Source organism: Mustela nigripes, unplaced genomic scaffold (assembly GCF_022355385.1).
Source record: "Mustela nigripes isolate SB6536 unplaced genomic scaffold, MUSNIG.SB6536 HiC_scaffold_75, whole genome shotgun sequence".
Classification (NCBI taxonomy): domain Eukaryota; kingdom Metazoa; phylum Chordata; class Mammalia; order Carnivora; family Mustelidae; genus Mustela; species Mustela nigripes.
Genome location: NW_026739490.1, coordinates 4774926 through 4800766, shown reverse-complemented (window position 1 = coordinate 4800766; position 25841 = coordinate 4774926). Strand labels below are relative to the sequence as shown.

Here is a 25841-nt window from a genome sequence, read left to right as displayed (position 1 = left end):
ATCTATAAAGAACTTATCAAACTCAACACCCAAAGAACAAATAATCCAATCAAGAAATGAGCAGAGGACATGAACAGACATTTCTGCAAAGAATATATCCAGATGACCAACAGACACATGAAAAAGTGCTCCACATCACTTGGCATCAGGGAAATACAAATCAAAACCAAAATGAGATACCACCTCACACCAATCAGAATGACTAAAATTAACAAGTCAGGAAACAACAGTTGCTGGCAAGGATGCGGAGAAAGGGGAACCCTCCTACACTGTTGGAAGGAATGCAAGCTGGTGCAGCCACTCTGGAAAACAGCATGGAGGTTCCTCAAAAAGTTGAAAATAGAATTACCCTATGACCCAGCAATCGCACTACTGGGCATTTACCCAAAGATACAAATGTAGTGAATCCGAAGGGGCATGTGCACCCAAATGTTTATAGCAGCAATGTCCACAACAGCCAAACTATGGAAAGAACCTAGATGTCCATCAACAGATGAATGAATAAAGAAGATGTGATATATATATAGATATAGATAGATAGATAGATAGATAGATAGATATAGGAATACTATGCGGCCACCAAAAGAAATGAAATCTTGCCATTTGCAATGAAGTGGATGGAACTAGAGGGTATTATGCTGAGCGAAATAAGTCAATCAGAGAAAGACAATTATATGATCTCCCTGATATGAGGAATTTGAGAAGCAAAGTGGGGGGCTCGGGGGGGAGGGAAAGAAAAAAATGAAACAAGAGGGGATCAGGAGGGAGACAAACCATAAGAGAATCTTAATCTCACAAAACAAACTGAGGGTTGCCAGGAGGAGAGGGGTATAGAGAAGGTGGTTGGGTTATGGATATTGGGGAGGGTGTGTGCTATGGTGAGTGCTGTGAAGTGTGTAAGCCTGACGATTCACAGACCTGTACACCTGGAGCAAATAATACATTATATGTTAATTTTAAAAAAAGAAAGAAAAAGAACAATAACAAAAATGTTGGTCCAGGTGGGCCTGGCATAATCAGGTGACCCTTTAAAAGAGGCTTCCATCTACTCAGATACTTGAAGCCCCAAAGTGTCTTTCTCCCTCTGGTGCTGGCCTTGAAGAAGCCAGCCATGAGTTCTACTGCTGCAAGGGATTGAATTCTGCCAACAATCTCCCAGGCTACTGGATGGAATTCAGTCTGGCTGACATCTGTACCTGACCGCTATTGAGATTGTGAGTAGAGGACCCATCTCAGCTGTGGCCAGACCCACAGAAACTGTGGAGTAGTAAGTGGGTGCTGTTTTAAGCTGCCAAACTTGTGGTGATTTGTTATGTAGCAGCAGAAAACAAGTCTGCCTTTCAGATATCCATCTTGTCTCTTTCCTAGGTCCTTCAAGCATCGGCTGTCCCCTTTACCAGAGGCCTGCACTGAGCACCCTTAGAAAAAAATTACAACATGTCTCTGCTTTTCTCCATTGCCCTGACTACCTCCTAACCTACTGAGCTAGGTTTACTGTTTGATGCCTCCCCACACTCTACTAGAATATAAGCTGTTGTGAGCAGGGTCTTGTGTCTGTCTGGTTCACTGACATCTCAAGCATCTGTCCCCGGACCCTGTGCATCTTAAGATAAGCAATTCTCGAACAGCTGTCAGAGCGCCAGCCCTGCAGGGTCCATTATGCTAAGGAAATTTTATGTGCATGTATTAACTTGGGTGAGGTCAGGGTGTCCCAAGGATAGGAAGGAGGCCTTTCTGTGGCTGCCTCTAGGGTCAAGGCCTTGGCCTTCTAGTCCAGCAATGCCAATGAGCTGATTTGCGTGAGAAATAAGACGACTCTCTGACGGGTAATCAGGTCAGCCTGAGCAGCCCCTCCGTGCTAGGCAGCTCACATGAGTGACTCAGGGTCAGCCAGGCCCTGTGACCTGTCCAGCCCCAGCAGCCACAGCATCCTCCTGGAGGAGGGTCGACAAGAGGGCTACAGTGGCTGGGGCCATGCCAGTCTTCTCTTTCCCAAGGGCAACATCTAGGGCCTGGCTGCACTGAGTCTGTTCCTTCTGACACTGGCCTCCTTTCTTCTGTGCTATTGCAAGGTGGGCTCCCCCCACCCCTGGGGAGCCCTTGGAGATGGGGTTTAACCTGCAGGAGTTGTTATTACCAAGGGCCCTGGGGACTCACAGCTGTGGAAGGGAAGGGGTGGATACAGAATTGGGGAGAGGGAAAACTTCCATGGGGGCCTCAATTGGCCTCTGCGGAGCTCAGAGCTGAAACAGTCCTTCACAGTTGCCCGCTGTGGGGCCAGATCGGTATTGGAGGTCAGCCACCTGGGAAGGGTGTGATCTTGGGCCAGGCTACTCTCTGCCACTGAGGAAGACCCTGGCTGGTTGCCAGCCAAAGTCTTCCTACTGGGGGTAAGTCCCCTCTCCTTTTTTTTTTTTTAAAGGATTTATTTATTTATTTAAGTAATCTCTACATCCAATGTGAGGCTCAAACTCATGACCCTGAGATCATGACCTGAGGAGAAACCAAGAGTGGAACTGAGCCACCGGCGGGTCCCTTCTTGAAGGACGATGGGTGCTGAGCTTCTCCCTCTTCATGACATTGACTAACATCCCCTCCACGGAGGCACTCTTTCTTTTATTTGTAATTATATTCATTTAAAGATACATTAAAGATGCGGGGTGCCTGGGTGGCTCAGTTGGTTAAGGTTTGCATTCTGCTTAGGTCAGGATCTCAGGGTTCTGGATGGAGCATCAAAGTTTCAGGCTCTGCTTCTCCCTCTGCCTGCCACTCCCCCTGCTTATGCAAGCTCGCTCTCGCTCTCTCTGAAAGGAAAAAAATAAAATCTTTTTTAACAAATTACAAAAGAGGGGCACCTGCGTGGCTCAGTGGGTTAAGCCTCTGCCTTCAGCTCAGGTCATCTCAGGGTCCTAGATAAAGCCCCACATCGGGCTCTCTGCTCAGCAGGGACACTGCTTCCCCCTCTCTCTCTGCCTGCCTCTCTGCCTACTTGTGATCTCTCTGTCAAATAAATAAATAAAATCTTTTTTAAAATTACAAAAGAGGGGCACCTGGGTGGCTCAGTGGGTTAAGCCTCTGCCTTCAGCTCAGGTCATGATCTCAGGGTCCTGGAATCGAGCCCCAAGTCGAGCTTTCTGCTCAGCAGGGAGCCTGCTTCCCCCTCACTCTCTGCCTGCCTCTCTGCCTCCTTGTGATCTCTGTCTGTCAAATAAATAAATAAAATCTTTTTTAAAAAATTACAAAAGAAACTAAGTGTATTTATATTCAGGAATAAAAATGTTAAAACAAATCTGTGATATATTTAAATATGCTTCTTTACTTAAAACCTTAGATACAAGGGCACCTGGGTGGCTCAGATGGTTAAGTTTCTGCCTTGGGTACAGATCATGATCCCAGGCGCTTGGGATCAAGTCCGGCATCGGGCTCACTGCTCAGGCGGGGAGCCTGCTTCTCCCTCTCCCACTCCCCCTGCTTGTGTTCCCTCTCTCGCTCTCTCTGTGTGTCAAATAAATAAAGTCTTAAATAAAACATTAGCTAAGATCTGGTGGCAGAGCTGGGAATTAACTATCATTAACTGCCATAATGTCAAAGGGATGAGTCTAACAACATTTAGAGACACTTGCCATAGCTGTGATGTGATGGGAGAATAGCTGTCATTTGATGTGTGACAAAGCCACAAGGGTTGCAAATTCCACGGTGGCTAGTTGACCACCCCATATTTGAAGCAAAAGGTTACATTTCAGTTACAGGTTAAAGAAAATAAAGATCTTTCCCTATTCCAGTTCCAGGTGCAGGGGTGTAGGTGTGGGTATGAGGGTGGAAGGTGGGTCCCAGGAAATTGGGGTTCGAGCGGAGGAAGCTCCCTAACAAAAGAGACAAGACTGCTGCGCAACCAGCCAAGAAGGAGAGATGGGGAGTCCTGCCCACCCTCCTCTGGCCTGGAGGGGTCCAAGTGTCTGCTCTGTAATCCTTCCCCCACCATACTGGGAAGCCAGCTACATAGTTCTGGTTGGGCTGCAGACCTTCATGCTCCCTGGCCCAGGCCACCCGCCCCCGCACGGCCTTGTCTTCTACCTCCCCTGCCCCCAGTCCATCAGCCGCTGTGGTGACGGTGACCTGGCCAGGCCCCTGCAAATAAGGGGGCGCGCCGGGCGCCCAGGGTCTGACCCGCAGCGACCAGCTGTGACCAGCCATGCGGCGGCCCTCTTAGCCAGCGCTCCGCCCGCGCGGCCAGGGCCATTAAAAGGCGGGTCCCGCAGGCACCGCCGCAGCAGCCGCCCCCGACCCAGCGCACCCGCACCATGGCTGGCCCCAGCCTCGCCTGCTGCCTGCTGGGCCTCCTCGCCCTGACCTCCGCCTGCTACATCCAGAACTGCCCCCTGGGCGGCAAGAGGGCTGCGCTGGACCTCGATGTGCGCCAGGTGAGCCCGGGCCGCGTCTCGCCGCCCCTGCCCGCCCCGGGGTCGGGGGACTTTAGGGGACCCGCGTCCCCTTCCCGCGACCGCGGCCCCCGACCTCGCTCAGCCCTCGCTCATCTGCCCCTGCCCTCCCGCCAGTGTCTCCCTTGCGGCCCTGGGGGCAAAGGGCGCTGCTTCGGGCCCAGCATCTGCTGCGGCGACGAGCTGGGCTGCTTCGTGGGCACCAACGAGGCGCTGCGCTGCCAGGAGGAGAACTACCTGCCGTCGCCCTGCCAGTCGGGCCACCAGCCGTGCGGGAGCGGGGGCCGCTGCGCCGCCGCCGGCATCTGCTGCAGCCCGGGTGAGCGCGGGCCGGGGCCGGGGAGCGGAGACCCGGCAGGGGCCGGCACCGGGGACCGGGGACCTGGAGGGGGCCGGGGACCGAGGACCCGGGGATGGGAGCCAGCGGGACGGGCCCTGACTCGGCGCCTCTCCTTCCAGACGGCTGCCGCGCCGACCCCGCCTGCGACCCCGAGGCCGCCTTTTCCCAGCGCTGAGCCGGATGGCCCCGACGGTGGTGCAACACCACGAGAAATCATGAAATAAAATAAAGCAGTTTCCCCCCTCTAACTCGACTGGCGTCTTGGTGTCGGAATGGGAGGGAGGGTACTGGGGGAGCCCCGACGGTCGCGCCTGGAGGAAGCCGGCGTCTCTGGCTCTGGGCGTCTGAGCGCACTTTTCCAGCCCCGCAATCCCGCAGCGGGGGGTGAGGGAGGGGAGGACAGCAGGACCCGCTTCGAGGGAGAGGGTAATAGACCCCAGCTTCCCGCTCCAAACAGAGCTGGGAATCTACAGCAGGTGGATTAAGAGGAACTTTCAAAGAACCGAAAGGATAGGGCGAGTTGGGCCGGACAAGGAACAAGAGGAAGAGGAAGGAGCCCCAGGGACAGGTGAATGACTTCCCTACGTTTGGAGTGAGGCTTGAGCCCCACCTGAGGGCTGGGTTTGGGGCTCCGGAGGCTGGGTTTCCAAGGAGAGGGACTCCAGGCCACAGGAGGCCGCCGGGACTCAGAGGTGCCAGGCCGCGGTGCACCCAGCTGTGGCCAGCTCCTTCCTCTGCAGTGGAGGAACTGGGCAGGACTCGGGACCCTGCAGGACAGGAGTTCCGGAGAGCCCACCGCCACAGAAATGACCACAAAGCATGCTGCCCTTTACTTACCCATGCCACTGGGCAAGCAGTTTCAGAAGGTGCAGACCACACTCCCAGGCCTAGTAAAACAGGAACAGATCACTCTCGTGTGAGAAAAAAGATAATTTCTATGGCTTTCTCTCACACTGGAGGCCGCAGAGCACTGCCCCATGGCAGTATGTGGAGAGAGAAAAAATGTGCTGAAGAGGACTGTAAGATTTTCTTTAAATAAATTACCAAAACAGGGAAAACTAAGCTATGGTGCTAAGAAGTCTTGAGTAGGGTGGTAACTGAAGGGGGTCCAAGAGCAGCTCAGTGGTGCAGTCATATCCTGCTTCCTGGCCGGCCAGCTGGTGAAACAGGAGTGTTCATTTGTGGAAAATATAACCCAGCATGCTCGTGATTTGACTTTTTATATGTATATAATATGCAAATTAAAGTTTTGGAAAAGGAAAAAAATATCATACTGCTGAAATGTATGGAGAGAATAGAGATGAGGCTTTTGGAGTTGTTGTTTTTTTTTTTTTAAGTGCTTATCATTTCGTTCTTCTAAAGTAATCCATATATCCAATGTGGAGCTCAAACTCATGAACCCGAAATCAAGTCTCATGCTCCAAGGACTGAGCCAGCCAGGAGTCTCTGAGATGAGACTTTTGAAAACCCCTGTGGCCTATAGCAATCTGGACTACAGTTTTTTCTTTTTTTTCCTTTGCTTTTTTTTTTTTTTTTTTTTTGCTTTGAATTTATTGATTTGTTCTTAGATCTCACATATTAGTGAAACCACATGTAGTTTATCTTTTTCTGTCTGACTTATTTCATTTAGCTTAACACCCTCTGTGTTGGTCCATCTGTGTTGTCACAAATGGCAAACTCTCGCCCACCCTTTTTCATGGCTGAGTAATATTTCACCATATAGACCAAGGTTCCTTTTTTTTTTTTTTTTTTTTTAAGATTTTTATTTAGGGGTGCCTTGGTGGCTCAGTCTGTTAAGTGTCTGCCTTTGGCTCAGGTCATGATCCCAGGATCCTGGGATCAAGGCCCACATTGGGCTCCTTGCTCAGTGGGAAGCCTGCTTCTCCCTCTGCCTGCTGTTCCCCCTGCTTGTCCTCACTCTCTCTCTCTGACAAATAAATAATATCTTTTTAAAAATAATAAAAAAAAAGTGGGGTGCCTGGGTGGCTCAGTGGGTTAAAGCCTCTATCTTTGGCTCAGGTCATGATCTCAGGTTCCTGGGATTGAGCCCTGCATTGGGCTCTCTGCTCAGCAGGGAGCTTGCTTCCTCCTCTCCCTCTGCCTGCCTCTCTGCCTCCTTGTGATCTCTGTCTGTCAAATAAATAAATAAAATCTTTTTAAAGAAATAAGATAATAAAAAGATAAAAAACAAATATTTTTATTTATTCATTTGAATGTATACTACAGAGTGACAGATCTGTGCTTTGCCAAGCTGGAATGTCCCCTTCTGCCTTAGCAGGAACTCTGGGATCTCCCCCGCCACCTCTTTCTCTCCCCTGAGTACCTTGGGGTGCCAGCCCAGCTGTCCCCACCCTAGGAGAGAATTCGGGTCCCCTCACCCACTCAGGCACCCACTTCACTGTCCCACTCTTTCCCTAGAATCCAAAGGTGAACAGTGTTTTCGGGCCACAAAACACAGGGTCAGATTGACATGTATTTTCCTGGGTATGTCCCCGAGGTAGCATCAAGCTGGGCCTGGTGGCCAGAAGGCTACAGAAGCAAGCTCGTTACCATTCTTCCTTCTTCTTGTTTTCTCAGTCCCACAGCCTTTGGTCCTTGTTGAATGACTCCTTCAAACCTCCCAAGTGCTTGGGGGCTTGTCCAGGGCAGTGGTTCCCAGCTCCCACTTTGTGTAGCTTTGTTCTTTGTCCTTTTACTACTTGGAAATGAAATTCCTAGAGAATATGCCCACCTACGTACGATTTCCAAAAACAAGTAATTAGTCTTAGCAGTAAGATAGAGAAAAGGAAAGTAAAAAGTAATATTACTTTAATATGTGACTAAACAGACAAGCCTATGCTAGGTGACACGCACACAACATAGCAGAGCAAATATAATAACGAGAGATTGGAACCCATTCCCTACAACAAGTTCAGGCAAACAAAAAGTTGAGAAAAAGGGCAACGAGGATCAATACTCTCTTTTGTGCGGCACCTGGCTGGCTCAGTCAATGGAGCATGAGAATCTTGACCTTGGGGTCATGTGTTTAGTTCAAGTTGCATGTTCGGAGTAGGGCTTCTTTAAAAAAAAATTCTTAGGGACGCCTGAGTGGCTCAGTTGGTTGGGCAGCTGCCTTCGGCTCAGGTCATGATCCCAGCGTTCTGGGATCGAGTCCCACATCGGGCTCCTTGCTTGGCAGGGAGCCTGCTTCTCCCTCTGCCTCTGCCTGCCATTCTGTCTGCCTGTGCTTGCTCTCTCCCCTTCTCTCTCTCTGATAAATAAATAAAATCTTTTAAAAAAAAAATTCTTAGGGGTGCCTGGGTGACTCAGTCGGTTAGGCATCTGCCTTCCACTCGAATTATGATCCCAAGGTGCTGGGACTGATTCCTCCTTGGGGTGAGCCTGTTTCTCCCTCTCCTCCCTGTTCCAACTCTTTTCTCTACATCTGTTTCTCTCTCAAATAAATAAATACAATGTTTAAAAATTTTTTTTTAATTCTCTTTTGGGACTCCTGGGTGGCTCAGTCAGCTAAGCAGTTAAGTGCCTGCTTCGGTTCAGGTCATGATCCCAGGGTCCTGGGATTGAGGCTCGCTTCCTGCTCAGCCAGGAGCCTGCTTCTCCCTCTCCCTCTGCCACTTCCCTGCTTGTGTTCCCTCTCTCCCTATCTCTCTGTTCCAAAAAAAAAAAAAAAAAGTGTGTTAATTTTAAAATAAATAAATAAATAAAACAAAAAATTCTTTTTTGTGCCACAAGAAATAGACAGACTCAGATATCCATGAATTGCAAAGAGTGCACTCATGGAACACTTGGGGAAATTTGAATAGTCCCTGAATACTTGATGGTACAAATATATTGTTGAGTTTCAGTTTGCAGCTTGTGTATGTGACAACAGTCTGTGGTCATGGGTTTTGTTGTTGTTTTTTTAAAATTAATTATTGTATTATTTTTTTAAAGATTTCATTTACTTATTTGACAGAGAGAGATCACAAGCAGGCAGAGAGACAGGCAGACAGAGAGAGAGAAGGAAGCAGGCTCCCGGCTGAGCAGAAAGCCCGATGCGGGGCTCCATCCCAGGACCCTGCAATCATGACCTGAGCAGAAGGCAGCGGCCTAACCCACTGAGCCACCCAGGCACCCCCTAATTATTGTATTATTAAATTATCACATATAAAATTTTAATATAGTATTATAACATTAAAATTAATTTATGTGGTGCCTGGGTGGCTCAGTGGGTTAAGCCGCTGTCTTCGGCTCAGGTCATGGTCTCAGGGTCCTGGGATCAAGCCCCCAATCAGGCTCTCTATGGTTGAGAGTCTGTTTCTCAGGTGCCCGGGTGGCTCAGTGGGTTAAAGCCTCTGCTTTCAGCTCAGGTCATGATCCCAGGGTCTTGGGATCCAGCCCCGCATCGGGCTCTCTGCTCCGCAGGGACTCTGCTTCCTCCTCTCTCTCTGCCTGCCTCTCTGCCTACTTGTGATCTCTATTCGTCAAATAAATAAGTAAAATCTTTTGGGGGAGGTCTGTTTTTTGGTTTGTCTCCTTGTTTCCTTTGTTTTGTTTCTTAAATTCCACAAATGAGTGAAATCATACAGTATTTGTCTTTCTCTGATTTATTTCGCTTAGCATTATACTCTCTAGCTCCATCCACGTTGTCGCAAATGGCAAGATTTCATTCTTTTTTTATGGCTGAATAATATTGCTCTGTGTATACATACCACATCTTCTTTATCCATTCATCAGTAGGTGGACATTTGGGCTGCTTCCAAAATTTGGCTATTGTAAATAATGCTGCTATGTGTGGTCACGTTTTTAAGAAGAAATCTTTTTGAGGGGCGCCTGGGTGGCTCACTTGTTAAGCATCTGCCTTCAGCTCAGGTCGTGATCCCTGGGGGTCCTGGGAAGGCCCGAATTGGGCTTCTTGCTCAGCGGAAAGCCTGCTTCTCCCTCTCCCTCTGCCTTCTGCTCCCCCTGCTGTACTCTCTCTCTCTCTCTCTCTCTCTCCGTTAAATAAGTGAATAAAAAAATCTTTAAGAAGAAGAAGAAATCTTTTGAGATCCACACTGGAATGTTCACAGATGAAATGGTTATGCCTTGGGCGCCTGGGTGGCTCAGTGGGTTGGGCCGCTGCCTTTGGCTCAGGTCATGATCTCAGGGTCCTGGGATCAAGTCCCGAGTCAGGCTCTCTGCTCGGCAGGGAGCTTGCTTCCCTCTCTCTCTCTCTCTCTCTGCCTGCCTCTCCATCTACTTGTGATTTCTCTCTGTCAAATAAATAAATCTTTAAAAAAAAAAAGAAAAGAAATGGTTATGCCAGGTGGGATTGGCATCAAGATAATTCGGGGGTGGGAGAGTGAGAGGCAAGGATGGGGTAGAGCTGAAACAGGCAACCACATGGCTGATTATTGTTGAAGGTAATTGTCCTGAAGCGGGTGGACCTGAGGGACTTTTGCCTGTTGGGTCTACTTTTTCATACATTTTAAATTTCTCATATAGCAAAAGCTACCAAACAAAAAGACTGTGGTAAAGGTAAATGTTTTGATATGAAAAGATGCCGGAAATTTACTTTGTTAAATATGTTGTAAATTAGGACATATGGATTATGCAAATAATACTAATTTCTAAAACAACAGCTGTGTGAAGCTTTAGGACAGAAGTGTTTCAGTCTGAAAGCAATGGTTGTTGTTTGGTTTGTTTTTGGAGTGTAAACTCTAAGCCCAACAGGGGGCTTGAACTCGAGACCTGGAGTTAAAGAGTCACGTGTTCCACTGACTGAGCCGGCCAGGCAGTCCCAGTCTGAAAACTATCATTATCAACTTCATCATTGAACATGTATCACGACGGTTGATTTTCCGTCACACCGTATTAGCGAGGACCTGCAGTACAATTTGGAAGGGCAGCAATTTCAGCTTTCTTAAAAAAAAAAAATAACAAAATACAAAAGTTGAGTTGTTTTCTTAGTATGGAGTTTTGAGAGATCTTTAGGCATTCTGGACATCAATCCTTGATACGCTTTGTGAGTTGTAAATCTTTCCTTCCAGTCTGTGGTTTGCTTCTTCATTCTTTCAACGAGCAGAAGTTCTTAATTTTGGTGAATTCCAAACCTATCTTCTTTCTTTCTTTAAGATTTTACTTATTTATTTATTTGAGAGAGAGACAGCAAGAGAGGGAACACGAACAGAGGGAGTGGGAGAGGGAGGAGCAGGCAGAAGCTCTCTGAGTAGGGAGACCGATAGGGGGCTCCATCCCAGGACCCTGAGATCATGACCTGAGCTGAAGGCAGAGACACTTAAAAACTGAGCCACCCAGGCGCCTCAAATTTCTTCTATTACGGATTCTCCTTTTGATGTCAGAACTAAGAAACCTTTGCATAGGTCAAGGTCATTAATGATTTCTCTCATAGTTTCTTCAAGATGCTTTAGAGTTTCAGGTTTTCCTTTAGGTATATTATCTATTTTTATTTAAACCAGCTGCCTCTGTCTACCTCCTGTCAGAGGCAGGCCCCTGGCCAGGGCGGCCTCCGCCATTAAAAGATGGCGCCTGGCTAGTTGCCAGGTTAGGATTGCCTTGTGAGACTAAGAGGAACACCCAAAGAGGAAGTAAACAGTATTGGTTGCTAGCGAAGTTGTTTGTTTAGGTGCACCGCCTGATTCGCTCCCTCCTATACCCTGCTCGCTGATTGGTCATGTAAGTGTATATAAGTGTGTAGACTTGCGGAAATAAAGAGAGAGAAGATGCATCCGAACCAGGGTTCTTGTCGTCCTTGCGGGGCGAGGGCGATACCTCCCTGTGTCCTGAAGGGTTACTAAGTTCCTATGAGATCTGGCCTGTCCCAGTCCTACAAGACCTGGGGACTGGCTCTGATGGGCCACACCAGGGCAGAGGTGGGAGTCTATGGCAGGGATAGAAGCCCACAGGGCTCCTGCCCTCTGTTTATACTTAATCCCTCTGAGCACTGAGCCAGGTCAGGAGTGATGGCAAACGGAAGAGCTCTAAAACCAGGTAAGAGCCTGACTTCCGCTGAGCACCAGGAAGCTGGTGAGGCTGAGTCATGACACTCTGCCCTAAAGCAGGGTGTGGATCAGGGCTCAGAGGGTCTTCTCTCTGCCTGCCCTCCCTCCTGGCCTCTAAGTCAGTGGAGGATTCCAGAGGAGAAGAAGCCTTTTTTTTTTTTTTTTTTTTTTTTTTTTGCCCCAAGGCCTGGAGCAAGAAATCCCAAGGACAGGATGTAGAGAACAGATGGAACAGAGCAAGAGGAAGGGAGGGTGTCATGGGACAAGGAAGGAAACAAAAGAGGGCCAAGGAGCTGGGGACCGGGGAAGAGAGGTGGGTGAGGCACAAAGGGGATAAAGGAATAGAGGGGACAAAGAAGGACAGAGGGACACAGAATAGCATTGGCCGAATGCCAGTGGATGTCTGTCCTGAAGCTGCACGTACATGTGGGAGGTCCTACAGCGTGTATGTGTGTGTGTGTGTCCCTGCCCACGGTGAGTCTGTTTGTATATGTGTTTCTCTGGGTATGTCTGTGGTTCTGATTGTGTATTCAGGGTCTCTACCCATAGCTGAGGTCAAGTACCCCAAGGCATGCCCCTATTGGTTGTTCACTGGTCTGTGTTTGGGTTAGTGTGTGTGGTTTGTGTGGCTGTGTGGATGGGGTGGGGGGGGGGTGTCATGTAGCGAGGGTTTCACTGGGCTCCGTCTTCACTCTGGCTGAAGGGGGAGATTTGGCGAGTGCTTAACTTCTTCCTGGAGGGATAGTATTTGGCCCTCTGTCTGCTGGGTCTGGGGTGATTTGCTGCTTCCCGCCTCCAGACTCTCTCTCTCTCTCTCTCTCTCTCTCACACACACACACACACACAAACACAACGCACAGCCCTGGATGAAATAGTAGACTGGAAATCTGGGGAGTTGGGTGGGACCCTGAAGCCGTGCCTCAGTGTCCGGGAATGTAAAGGGGCATAGGAAGCCCTGGTCACCCGTCGGTCCCCTTCTAGCTTTCTCACTCTTCCCTCGGAAGCTCTCAACGTCTCTCTCTCCATCCTTTCTCTGTCTTCTCTTGCTGTCTTGTTCAACGTCTTCCCCTCTCCTCACCTTTCCTTCCACCCCTCTGCTGGGGGGTCCACCCAGCCCCTGCAGGGTCGCTCTTGGCCCCAGCCCTGCCCGCCCCCGCTCCCCAGGTCGCCCTATCCCTAGTTGCCCCTAGCACTTAGCCAAGCCAAGATCGCTTCCCCGAGGCTGGGGCGGCGGAGGAAGAAGGGCCGGCGCCCCCTCCCCACCCCCGAACACTGAGACAGACACTCGCGGGTGCGTTTTAAAAGGTTTATTTCTCCAGGTTGCGGGGTGACGGGAGAGGGGAGAGTGTGAGCGAGCGGCTCAGTAGACGCCGGGCCGGGCGGGCTCCGCGGGCTCGGGCGCCCCCGCCAGCTGCACCAGCCGCAGCAGCAAGGCGCCGGTCGGCCCGTCCAGCTCGGTCGCATTGCTTCGGTCGCTGGCACGGGCACGGCGGTGGAAGCCGGAGCCCCCCCGGCACTCGGGGTCGGTCACGCAGCTCTCTGCGGTGGGGAGGGGGCATAGGGTGAGCGGGAGGCGGGCGGGACCCAGATCGCCCAGGCCCGCCCGGAACCCCACGGGCCACCCCTGCCCAGATCCCCGTCCGCCCCGGGGCTGTCCCGGTCGCGCGCACCATCGTTGCAGCAGATGCCGGCGGCGGCGCAGCGGCCCCCGCTCCCGCATGGCTGGTGGCCGGACTGGCAAGGCGACGGCAGGTAGTTCTCTTCCTGGCAGCGCAGCGCCTCGGCCGTGCCCACGAAGCAGCCCAGCTCGTCGCCGCAGCAGATGCTGGGCCCGAAGCAGCGCCCTTTGCCCCCGGGGCCGCAGGGGAGACACTGACGAGAAGGGCAGGGGTGGGGGGAGGTGACCGAGGGCCGAGCGAGGGCGGGGGGGGGGGGGGGGGCGCGGGGGCGGGGGAAAGGGCGCACGTCCACTAAAATCCCTGGGTTTTCAGGTGACAGAGGACTGGCTCTGAGTGACAGCCCTCAGCATCCTCCCTCTTCGTTGAGGGGGGCCCCCTCCGCACCGGGCTGCACGGAAGAGACCCTCCCTCTCAGCTCTGGGGCCATCACTGGTGTGCGCCCCTCTCTCAGCCGCCCACCCTGCCCCTAACTCCGACCTTCCTCCCCTGCTCCCGTCGCTGAAACTTGATCTCTAGCACCTGCCCCGCCCACAGCACTTCCAGGCCCCTCCTCCCGTTTCCCGTCTAGGCTCTACCAGCTGGTGGGCCTCAGTGGGCCTGGACCTGAGCTCACCGCCCAGCGCTAACTGGGGGTGGCAGAAGCCTGACCCTAGGGAAGGGCATGGGGCACCTCGCTGACTCAGGTTTCCAAAGGTGCCAAGCAGAGGGAAGGTCAGTCTGTGGGGGCTGCCCACCACCCACTCCAGTCGGTTCAACAGCTCAGAATTGAGCCACCTCTGGCCTCGGTGGGATTGAGCATGGTGATGGGGTTTCCCTCAGCTCTGCTGAAAAGGGCATAAAAGGGAATTGCCTGGACATGCAGGGTAGGGGAGAACTGGGCTAGGTTACCAGCAGAAGTTCCTTGCTGGAGGTGGCACCCTCACCCCAAGGAGCTCAGAGCAACGACCAGCTTCTGTGTGGGGCCCAGGGGAGCTGTGGCTAGGAGAAGGTGAAGACTGGAGCGGGGAGGCCTCCCATGCTGGCTAGGACACAGCCTGTTGTGGCTTCGAGGCTCGGACCAGCACAGAGGAGGCCTTACTGTCCAGTTCTCCCTGATGCGCCCCAAGCCCGGTTACTGGGGAAACACCGGCTTGCCTTCCTCCCTTGCCTGGATGAGGATAGCGTCCCAGAAGTCCCCCAGCTTGTCCTAGCCTGCCTGGCAGCCTGGCCACCCACCCTTGCCCAGCCACGCCAAGCCTCTCTTCTGCTGGGCCCTTCCCCTTAGAGCCTGCCTCTTCCACAACTTCTCTCCTTCCCGGCCCCTGCAGGGTAGTGCTGGCCAGCCCAGGGCCTCTGTCCCCTCCAGGCACTCCTGAGATGCGCCAGGCTCATACCTGTCTCAGCTCCAAGTCAGACAGGGCCCTCTTGCCGCCCCGAGGGCAGTTCTGGAAGTAGCAGGCGGAGGTGAAGGCCAGCAGGCCCAGGAAGCAGGCAGGGAGCATGGCGTCCGGCATCCTGGCGCAGGTGGGCACAGTGTGCGGATCACTGCGCGGACTGTGCAGCACGGCCGTCGCTGGCTGCCTATTTATGTCTGCAGGTGTTCCCCCGGAGACGACGTGGCCGCCAACCCCCCTCCCCGGTGACTCCCCAGGAGCCCACGACCGCCAGGTCCCAAGCCGTCAGCAGTGATTCAGACGTCTGGGGATGCACGTGGACCTGTCTGTGGGGGGGCCTGCGGGGGAGGGCCACCGGCCTCCAGGCTGTCACTGGCAGCGCGGCTGCGGTGTGACAGGAGCTGCTGCAACGGTGACTTGGCTCTCTGGACCTGGGGAGAAGGACAAATGGGGGCGGGGGTCTTGCAGAGACCATCCCCAAGCTTTCTGGCTGCCCAGAAGAGGCTGGGGGGGTCAGCGGCCCGTCCCCAGACACGGACACCTGAGAGAGTGGTGAGGGGGGCCTGAGGAACTGGGGTGCAGGGAGCAGGGTTGGCCCCTGCCCAGGAATGGTGGGACAGGGGACAGTCAGGTGTGCAGAACCCCATCAGGAGGGTTGGTCTCCTGGGGTGGGGGTGAATGACACTCCCATCCCCCACCCCACACACATCCAGAGCAGGATTCAGACCCAGTAAGATTCAAAGGTGAGGGAAAGGCATCTGCCCCAATTCCTACCCCTACAAGGACCCTAGTTTGTGGAGTTGGGGCAGGTACTGTCTCAGGCCTGGAGTAGAAATGGGGGCACAGGAGGTTTGGTGTTGGGGGGCTAAAGGAGCCACAGCCGAATGAGACTAGCCTGAGAAAGCAGACTTTGGTTCACAGCCCCAGGCCAGTAGGATGAAGGGACTAAAGCCTCCCTCTCCCGGGCCACCGGAGTGCCCCTCTGGTCCTTGGACCCCGGCTAGCCACCCTACTCCTGTCGGGATCTGTTCGGCCCCTGGCTCTCCCAGCCCCAGGCTCTTCGCCTCCTCTCTAGGGGAGCCAAGAAAGTTCTGGCTGCCTTCTCCCCAGCAAGTGCTGTGGGAGACCTTACACTCAAGACCTTACACTGGCCTTTTCAGGAACATCCCTTTATGGACTGTGAGGACACTGGAGCCCAAAGACCTGTCAGAATCTGGCTTCTGTTGCTCAAAACCTCCTGACTCAGGCAGTTTTCTTGATCTTTCTGTGGCTCACTTTCTTCCAGTATAATGTGGGGAAGACACTAACTAGTATCCACCTCATAGTGTGGTGAGGACTGAAATAATAATATATAAGAGCTTTAGAAAAGTTTCTGCACTACCGTAAAGCTAATTAATAATAGTATTGTATTGTAAATGCCATTATTTTTATTAAGAGCTGAAGAGAGTTTTCCAGAGAGAACAGCTTCCTGGGGTAACCCAGGAAGAATATTTTCATTCCATTCATGGGGCCTGGAGAGAAGCTGGGTCCCAACTGTTGCTCCCTTGAGACTCTCAGTTGTGACGGAGACCACAACGCCTAGTTTAGGCCAGCTGTTGTGGCCCTGGCCCGGCACCTTACCCTCTCTGCACTTCAGGTCCAAGTCATCATCTGAAAATGTATGGAGCTACACTCACTAAAGGGCTCAGGGCCTGGGACAGGCCAGGACACACATGTCCCAACCAGCTGTGTCTACTAAGATCTTCATTCTAAGACTTGCCTCCCACACCAGGGCCCCCTTGAAGACCTCAAACACCACGGCCATTGAGATGCTAGAGGGCCTGCTCCTCCAATACCCACCTTCTTGGAACATGCATGGGCTAGAAAAGTCATGTTACTGTGCTGTCATGTCAAATATATCACCTCATGTGTAAGGATATCACCTCATGGATCTTTTGGACACACTATGCTCCTACACTTCCTTCACATGTTCCCTTTTCAGATCTACTTTTTCACACCTCCTCTATCCTTACATCCCCTACACCCAGGCTCATGGATCTTTAGTCACATGTCATCTTAAAAGAGAGGACTTAGGGGCGCCTGGGTGGCTCAGTCGTTAAGTGTCTGCCTTTGGCTCAGGTCATGATTCCAGGGTCCTGGGATTGAGCCCCATGGTAGGGAGTCTGCTTTCCTCTCTCTCTGCCTACCTCTCTGCCTACTTGTGATCTCTGTCTGTCAAATAAATAAATAAAATCTTTTTTTGAAAAAAAAAGGGAGGACTTAGGTCTTTCACCAGTCCCTCCCCACCCCACCCCCTATACATGCTTTCCCATCCACCATTAATTTGTTATAATGACATCATAATAGTTAGATGAGTACTGAGTTAGACTTCAGATATACTCTCCAAGCTAAGCCATATGGTAGATTATGATGACCTTTCCATCCTTAAACAGCTTTCCGTGTTCTCTGGAGTTAGAGATTGCCTTGGGTTTTCACTGTGGTCTCTGTACTATTTTCATCCTGAAGTCAATATTTACTCTTCAACCCTCTCCACCCAATCTTCCACCCAAACCAGTGCACCAAAACTCCTGTTATTGAGGTCATGAATGACCTCTACCTTGCCAGATTTTGTGGTCATGTCTATGTCCTCATTTTACACAATTCCCTAGCAGCATTTGACCTGGTTGAGCACTTATCCTTTTTAAAACTACACTTCAGGGGGCACCTGGCCACTCAGTTGGTAGAGCATGCAACTCTTAATCTTGGGGTTATGCGTTCAAGCCCCACATTGGGTGTAGAGATTACTTAGAATAAAATATTTAAAATAAAATAAAACTACGTATCCTTTTTTTTTTCTACCATACTGGATGTTCTATCTCAGTCTTCTTTTCTGCTTCTTCCTCTTTGATTTTGACTTCTAAATATCGGAGAATCCCAGGGCTCATTCATACATCTCTTCTCTTCTCCTCTTTCTACACATCTACTTCTAACCCCATGACTTTATATACTTTCTATAAAATCAAGATTCCCAAATTCATAACTCCATCTTGGGCCTCTCCCCTGAGTTCCAGATTTGGAGCTACAACCTACCTAATGACACCGCCATTAGGTGTCATTGAATATGCAACCAGCCTCTCCAACTCATCATGCTCAGACTCAACTCCTGATTCTCAGCCGTTCCCCTGCTCTCTCCCACGGTTTCCTAACTGTAGTCAGGAAACCAGCCAGCCAGCCAGCCAGCTGCTCCTCGAAGAACCCAAGACTCACCTTGGTCCCTCTCTTTTCCTCACCTCTTTAGTAATCCTCCCTTGAAAATATATCTCAAATCTATGCCTTCCTTTTGCTCCTGCTTTGAAGTCTCAGAGCATGTTGTTTTTTGGTCCTAGAAGGTTCCCCTACTCTCCCCTCAGTAGGACTCCCCTGGCCGCTTCAGTGTCATCTCCTAAGAGGACACTTCCCTGGCCGCCCACCTGGTGAATCCCTCCCTCGGCCCCACCTCGGTCACTTTCTAACTTGAGTCAGTGTTGAAGGATTAATTGTACAAACGACAAACTGCAATTCACTTACTTGTCTGTTTATCTGTTGTGTGTGATGGCTGTACCCATCTAGAGTGAAACCCCCAGCGCAGAAAGGACTTAAGCTTTCTGTTCAGTCCCATAGCCTGGTACAGTGCCTGCCACACAGTGGGTTTTGAATAAATTACGCAAAGGAGGAAGGGAGGTTGAGAAGTCCTGGGTTCCAGCCTCAACTTTCCCAGGAGTTACTCCACGACTTTGGGTAAGTCACACCTATTCCCAAGGTTTCTTGTTTAATGCACTAACTTCCCTTCCTATCTCTCTGAGGACTTCAGGGAATCAGATGAAGGTGATAGAAAGGTTAAGATTTTCTGAAATATTTACAGAACAAAGAGTTGCAAGCCTCCAGATTAAGCCTCAAATCTCAGATACTCTTTAAAGTACTTCCTTACTGCCAGAGCATCTTTTCTGAGAGCAGGTGATAGTTAGCTGCCCAGGGCCATCCATCCCTGTTTCTTATTCTCCTTTTCTCAGGATCAGCCCTGGGACTGCACCACAGGACACTGCACGCTTCTTGTCGGAAGGGGGTTGGCCGCATTCTCAAAGGGCCTCTGCGGCCACAGTAAGCCCACCTTCCGCCCTCCTCACCTGTGGTCCACTAATGACCCCCAGGACCCTCTGCAGTGTAGACACACAAATGGCCTGTCCGCTGTGAAGAGGTGAACTGCAGTGAGCAAAGTTGTAGGAGCCCCAAACTGCTCACTGAATTGAATCAAAAAGGATCCACAGAGCAACGATCACAAGCGTGAGAAAATGCTGGGATTTCAGGCGGACACACGGGGAGCTGAGAAGGATCCACAGCAGGCGTGAGAGAGGACAAACCTTGGCTTCTTCACCTCCTAGGGGGAGCGCAGGGTGAAGAGCCATCAGATCTCTACAGGGCGTTACATCAAGCTTAAAAGAAGCAGGAATGAAAAGGCCTCATAAAAGGTCTTACTTGCAAAAACAACCTAACTAAAAAGCAAAACAAACCCGGACAGCATCTTTTGGACACGGTCTTCGTGTTAACGCCTATAGGCGGTAGGATGGGTGAAGTCGCATGTGGGGGTCTCAGTGCCCGCTGGGACCGCGTGCCCGGGCCTGGTGTCCCCGCAGGGCTGGGGCCTGAGCTGCTGCCCTCCCACCCCCGGCCCTCTGAGGCTGCCCCCTCCCTGCGCTGGGCCTGGAGAGCCGGGGTGTCAGGGGGCCTCCACCACCCCATCCCTCCGCCCCCGCACCACGCAGCTCAGCGCAGGGTCAGGCCTCACGCCGGCTGGAGCAGGCGCCCAGCGCCCGAAGCAAAGACAGGAAGAGGCTCCGAGGACCTCGGGGACTGGTGGCGGTGGCGCGAGCCGTGCCCTGACTGCTGAGAGCCGCATGAGTGTGGCGCCCGCGTCACTTGGCGTCCCTGGGGACCTGGCCGGGCCGTGCTCCCATCCAAGAAAGGGGTGCACCCCAGCGCCCGGGTCCCGCAGCAGAGCAGGGAGCCGAGGCTAAGACGCGGAGAGGGCTTCTCGAATATTCCTTTGGAGCCTGTAATTTGGGTACTGAAGGTTAAATGGAGAGTTCTGGGAAGAAGGTTGGGGAGTGCACACCTGAGCCAGGTGAAGGAGAAGGATGCAAGCCAGTGTGTGTGCCTGTGTGTATCTGTGTGTGTGTCTGTATGTGTCTGTGTGCATGTGTCTGTGTGTTTGTATCTGTGTGTCTGTGTGATTCTCTCTCTGTGTCTGTGTATGTCTGTGTGTGTGTCTGTGTCTGTCTCTGTGTGTGTGTCTGTGGGCGTGTGTTGGTATGTTTGTATCTGTGTGTCTGTGTGTTTCTGTCTCCGTGTGTGTCTGTGTATGGCTGTGTGTGTGTGTCTGTCTGTGTCTGTGGTGGGGGTAAGGGCACAGTCGGGCACACAGGTTCTGGGGTATGTTGACCCACAGACAACAGTAAGGACTTCCCCTGGGTCAAACTGTTCGCACGCATTTCCTTCTTGAGTCTGCATGAAACCCTAAGAAGGAGAAAGTATTTTTTTAAAGATTTTATTTATTTATTTGACAGAGAGGGAGAGCGCACAAGCGAGGGGGACAGCAGGCAGAGGGAGAAGGAGACTCCCCACTGAGCAGGGAGCCTGATGCAGGGCTTGATCCCAGGACCCCGAGATCGGGACCTGACCTGAAGGCAGGCACTTAGCCCACTGAGCCACCCAGGTGCCCCAGGAGAAAATATGTCTCATTGACACATGCAAACAGGAATCAGGGACAGAGAAGTTGAGGTGCTTGCCCAAGGAGGCTCAGGTAAAAACCAGTGAAACTGGGCCACCGGGTCTGTATTCTCCGGCACTCCTCTGCCTCATAGCCAGTGGGGACTAAACCCCCAAGATATTAATATTTGCTAGGATTCAGAGCTAGAGGTTGGTGGTCTTGTGGCTGACACCCGGGGCTTCCTTACTCCCTCTGGCACCCTCCACATGTCTGGCTATCTCTCCTCATGGTGAGGGTATAGCCACAAAATGGTTCCCTCCTCTGAGCCTTTCCCTTCTCGGGGACCCTCACCTTGGCCCAGGTCCCCTCTCCCAAGCTCCTCCAGGCTAGGTGAGCACCTGACTGTGTGTTAGATCAGCCAAGGTTGACTCCAGGGCTGGGGTATCTGCAGGCCCCTTCTAAATGGGGTTCTCTTAGTGAGGCACAGGAGGAACTGGCTGCTGGCCAGTAATAGGGGTTGCTACAGGCCCCAGGCTGGTAGCACTTGTAGGATCCTATAGATCACTTCAAGTGGGAGGACCCTGTGGCACAGAGAAGCTCAGTGTCTTGTCTGGGGTCACACAGCTAGGCAGTAATAGCTACTGGGTGAGGAACACTCAGTCCCCCATTCCTGCACCTCCCCAGGCTATACCTGGTCTCAGCTCTGGCTGGATCACCTGCAGAGCCCAGGCTCCCATCCATCAGCTGCCCAGACTGACCACACCACTTTCCTTGTGTTTCACTTCAGGACCCTCCGTGGCTCCCCACTGCCTGCCAGATGATGCCCAGACATTTTTACGTCATCCACCCTCAACCCCCCAAGATTATGCTTCTCCCAGCCAGGACTGCAGGGTGTCTTCTCTTAGCACCTTTTATTCGATTTTTCCAAGAATCAACCTTTGCTTTTATTGAATCTCTGATTTGTTTCATTAATTTATGCTGTTATCTTCATTAATTTCATTTTTATCTTCTGTCTTTGAGTTAATTCTGTACTTCTTTTCTGACTGTATTGAGTGCTTGGCTCATACATTTTCAATCTTTCTCCTTTTTATTTTTTAAACGTTTTATCTATTCAAGTAGTCTCTACACCCAATGTGGGGCGCAAAATCACAACCCTGAGATCAAGGGTCACAAGCTTCACCAACTGAGCCAGCCAGGCACCCTCCTCCTCCTCCTCCCTCTTCTTCTTCTTTTTTATTTATTTGACAGAGATCACAAGTAGGCAGAGAGGCGGGCACAGAGAGATGGGGAAGCAGACTCCCTGCTGAGCAGAGAACCCGATTCGGAGCTCGATCCCAGAACCCTGGCATCATGACCTGAGCCAAAGGTAGAGGCTTAACCCACTGAGCCACCCAGGCGCCCCCTTCTTCTTTTTAGACAATATATTTTAAGGTTATAAAACTTCCTTTGTTAAATGAATTTTTATTCGTAACCCCCTTATTGTCATTGGGTTCTATACATTTCGTGATGTCCACACTGATTTGTCCTTTTGCTTTCTAGTTATTTCCAAGTGTGCCATGTTTTTGTTTTGTTTTGTTTTGTTTTGCTGTTGCTTTCATTTTCCATAAGTATGGCAAATGCGTTATTTTATCATTGATTTTTACTGTTTCTGTAGTCAGATAACGTAGCCTGTGTTCCATTGATTATCTAGAATGTGTGGAGACTCGACGCGTTGTGGAGACACAACGCAAAGCGGACGGTCCTGATGGACTATCTTAAGCGTCTGGTAATGTTACACAAATCCGTGAAAAGTAATTGTATTGATGCAGCCGTCGGGTGAGCAAGATTGTGATGCCAGTGGCTCCTAGCTTCTCTGCCTTCCCAGACGCGTGTGTGCCTAGCTGTCCTCCCTAAGACAGGTCCGCCGACACCTCTCTGCAATCCTGGCTCGCCCACCTCTCCCGCGTTGAGGATATGCTGTTCGGTGCACACAGGTTTCCGGCTGCTGTGTGTTCTCGAGGGATTATTTCTGTTATCCTTAAACACAATCTCCTTATCCTTATTGGTATTTTTGCTTTAAATTCTATTTGCCTCACATTACTGTTGCGACATTCTTCTTTTTTTCCCTCTCCTTTCCCATCCCGCTTCTGTGCTTTAGTGATGTCTGCTGAAACAGTACATGGCGGGATTTGATTTACTGAGTGTTCCTGTGTTGTTGTTGTTGTTGTTTTTCACAAGGGGGGCTTAATCTGTTGACATCCGTGGTGATTGCTCAGGCTCATTTGCGCACCTTTCGCTTCTGTTTTCTATTTATTATGACATCTGCTCACTTCTTTTCCTTTCTTTCTTGTCTTCTAAAAGATTGGCTAACCTTTTTTTTTTTTTAAGATCTTGTTCTTGGAGGAGCACCTGGATGGCTCAGTGGGTTAAGCCTCTGCCTTCAGCTCAGGTCATGATCCCAGGGTCCTGGAATCAAGCCCCGTTCAGGCTCTCTGCTCTGCAGGGAGCCTGCTCCTCCCCACTCTCTGCTTGTCTCTCTGCCTACTTGTGATCTTTCTGTCAAATAAATAAAAATCTTTAAAAAATAAAAAATAAAGATCTCATGTTTAAGTAATCTCTACACCCGGGTGTAATCTCTACACCCTGGGTGGCTCAGTCGGTTGGGCATCTGACTTTCGGATGGCTCAGGCTGTGATCTCAGGGTTGCGGGATTGAAAAGAAAAATCTCTGTGTCCAAAATGGGTAGGGCTTGAACTCACAATCTCGAGATCAAGAGTTGCAGACCTTTCTGACTAAGCCAGCCAGGGGCCCCCTAATAGATTGGCTACCTTAATTTATTTTTTTTTAAGTAGGCTCCACACCCAGTATGGAGCCCAATGCAGGGCTTGAACTCATGACCCTGAGACCAAGACCTAAGCTGAGATCAAAAGTTGGATGCTTGACTGACTGGGCCACCCAAGTGCCCCAGATTGGTTATCTTTAAATTTTATTTCTATTCTTTTAGTAGCTGACCTAAACAATGCCTGAGGCTGTCCATCTCTCTCTTGTCCTCCCGAGCAAGATGAATTCCCTAGAATGTTTAACCAGGAATTCCTTCATTCTCCTCATCCTTTACATTGTTGTCAATATGTTAGGGTCACCTTGATTTTAAGACTCCTCACTACTCATTATTTTTAAAAATGATATTGATGGAAACTCCACTCACCATTCCTCTAAGAGGAATCTCTGCTAGAGATTCTGTACCTCCCTCCCACAGTGAAGAGAAGAAAAAGACTGTTTCCCAGATGGAGAGGGGCATAGGCAGCTCAGGGCTGTGCTGATATACTCCTGGGGGGAAGATTATATTTGGAGCTGGTCTCCTGGAGATGTGTCCAGAAAAATCCCCTCATTTTCCTAGACCTAACTGTCTTCTGCACCAAACGGCACATGGAATGATCTAGAGTTAGCTAACATTTACTGCATACTCATAGTGAGTTCTCAGCTCATGCACTATAAACCTTATGTCTTGAGATATGACAAGACAGCCATCACCATTTTGTTGGTGAGGAAACTGAGGCACCCAGGGGTTAAGCAACTGTCCTGAAGAGCCACAGCAGGCAAGGAGAGGGGACAGGATCCCAACAGCTTCCAGAGCAGCCCCAAGAGGGCTCGCCACCTGCCAGCTTCCGAGGCTCTGTTGGGTTCACCCAGCTTCCGATCTGCTGTTTCGATGAGAAGAGAGGACTCCAGGAGCTCCCACCATCGTGTCCTCAACTTGTTCATCTGGTGCCACCCTAACTTGCTGCAAAATAATCTGAGAAGGTCGAGATGGGCGAGGGTAAGTGTGGAAGAAACGAGACTAGCCGTGAGGTGAGTGCTGATTCAGTGCTGAGGGGCACACAGAGTTGATTATACTAACCCAGATTTCTGTGTCAGTGTGAACTTCTCATAGTAAAAAGCTGGTCTGTTTTTTGCTTTTGTTTTAGTTTTTTTAAGTCTCAGCCCCACCTTTTGTGGGGCCTGCGGTAAAATATGATCAAATACTTAGAAGTTTTTAGGCCAAGCTAACAAAACGTTTGTTCTATCCTCTTACCTTCACAAATACGTGCTCAACATGACAAGCCCAGAGGCGCCTGGGTGGCTCAGTGGGTTAAAGCCTCTGCCTTCGGCTCAGGTAATGATCCCAGGGTCCTGGGATTGAGCCCCACATCGGGCTCTCTACTCCGCGGGGAGCCTGCTTTCTCCTCTCTCTCTCTGTCTGCCTCTCTGCCTACTTGTGATCTGTCAAATAAATAAATAAAATCTTTAAAAAAATGACAAGCCTGGGTTCATATCAGGAATCTGGGGCTTTTCGGAGTTCTACAGCGGAGCCTGGCAGTGGGGGTTGGGGGGTGAGGGTCTGTAGGGAGCTGGCCTCTCCCTGCAGCCTCATTCAGTCCCACATCCCAAGGGACACGCATGCAAGTGGGTGCCCCAAGCTGCAGGCTTGGGATCTGTCCGTGCACCTCACACTCGGCCTCCCCCTTCCCCCATGCAGGTACGTGTGCACACTTCAGGTGGTCTCACCTGGGCACAGACCCAGACAAGAGGCCCCCTCCCACCCTAGAAACGGTCATGGGAATGTTAGGCAGAGTGTTCCAGGCCACAGCCAGCAGGGTCCCCATTAGGGGTGGCATAGTCCCTGGTCTCACCCAGAGGAGGCCTCTTAGGCATTACTGGCCCTTGAAGCCCTCAACACCTAAAATCCAGAGCCAGCAGACCAGAATGTGCCAGAACCTTGCTCTCAGGAGACACAGAACTCCAAGGGCTCAGCTGCTTCATCCCAACATGCCACAGAACATGGGGGTCCAAACCAGAATGTGAATGTCAGTTTCACTATCTTCTGGCCCTTTCTAAACAATCCTACATTCCCCTTATGTTCTTGAATGTCTGTTGCCAGCCCTCTACTCCTGGTTCTGTGTTCTGTAACAAGGTTGGGAAAATTTGAACAAAAGGAATTTACTGGAAGGCTATTAATAGCTCATAATTTAGGGGCACCTGGGTGGCTCAGTCAGTTAAGCATCTGCCCTCAGCTCAGGTTGTGATCCTGGGGTCCTGGGATCGAGTCCCATGTCATGCTCCCTGCTCAGTGAGGATTCTGCTTCTCCCTCTTCTCTCCGTGTTCTCTGTTGCTATCTCTGTCTCTCTCAGTTAAATAAATAAAATCTTAAAGAAGAAATAAAGAGTTCATAATTTAGGGGAAATTATGGGATTGAGCCCCACATCGGGCTCTCTACTCCGAAACTCAGAAACTGAGCGGTTCTGGAGGACCATGAAACACGAAGCCGGGAATGTCTCCTGAAATGGA

The 25841-nt window shown here is 51.0% G+C and overlaps 2 protein-coding genes and 1 pseudogene across 2 annotated transcripts; 1 reads left to right on the top strand and 2 right to left on the bottom strand.

Moving 5' to 3' along the window:
* The window catches only part of LOC132008170 (histo-blood group ABO system transferase 2-like), a 39293-nt pseudogene extending 34990 nt beyond the window's left edge, over positions 1–4303 (bottom strand).
* On the top strand, positions 4005–5004 carry OXT (oxytocin/neurophysin I prepropeptide). The gene is made up of 3 exons (XM_059386491.1): positions 4005–4421; positions 4557–4758; positions 4899–5004. Exons 1-3 carry the CDS (start codon positions 4302–4304, stop codon positions 4952–4954), a joined length of 378 nt encoding a protein of 125 aa, XP_059242474.1. The 5' UTR covers positions 4005–4301; the 3' UTR covers positions 4955–5004.
* An 8062-nt stretch (positions 5005–13066) lies between these two features.
* Positions 13067–16103, bottom strand: AVP (arginine vasopressin). The gene is made up of 3 exons (XM_059386489.1): positions 14815–16103; positions 13433–13634; positions 13067–13301 (listed from the first exon to the last, which is right to left on the bottom strand). The coding sequence occupies exons 1-3, from the start codon at positions 14932–14934 to the stop codon at positions 13123–13125; spliced, it is 501 nt and encodes a 166-aa protein (XP_059242472.1). The 5' UTR covers positions 14935–16103; the 3' UTR covers positions 13067–13122.
* Positions 16104–25841: the final 9738 nt, after the last annotated feature.

What these genes read in the sequence shown, in the direction of transcription:
- OXT (XM_059386491.1), top strand. Translation starts at nt 4,302, where the DNA reads ATGGCTGGCCCCAGCCTCGCCTGCTGCCTGCTGGGCCTCCTCGCCCTG. An exon ending in TGGACCTCGATGTGCGCCAG is followed by an intron (nt 4,422 to 4,556) that starts GTGAGCCCGGGC and finishes CCCTCCCGCCAG; the next exon opens with TGTCTCCCTTGCGGCCCTGG. An exon ending in CGGCATCTGCTGCAGCCCGG is followed by an intron (nt 4,759 to 4,898) that starts GTGAGCGCGGGC and finishes CTCTCCTTCCAG; the next exon opens with ACGGCTGCCGCGCCGACCCC.
- AVP (XM_059386489.1), bottom strand. Translation starts at nt 14,934, where the DNA reads ATGCCGGACGCCATGCTCCCTGCCTGCTTCCTGGGCCTGCTGGCCTTC. An exon ending in CTGACTTGGAGCTGAGACAG is followed by an intron (nt 13,635 to 14,814) that starts GTATGAGCCTGG and finishes CCTTCTCGTCAG; the next exon opens with TGTCTCCCCTGCGGCCCCGG. An exon ending in CGGCATCTGCTGCAACGATG is followed by an intron (nt 13,302 to 13,432) that starts GTGCGCGCGACC and finishes TCCCCACCGCAG; the next exon opens with AGAGCTGCGTGACCGACCCC.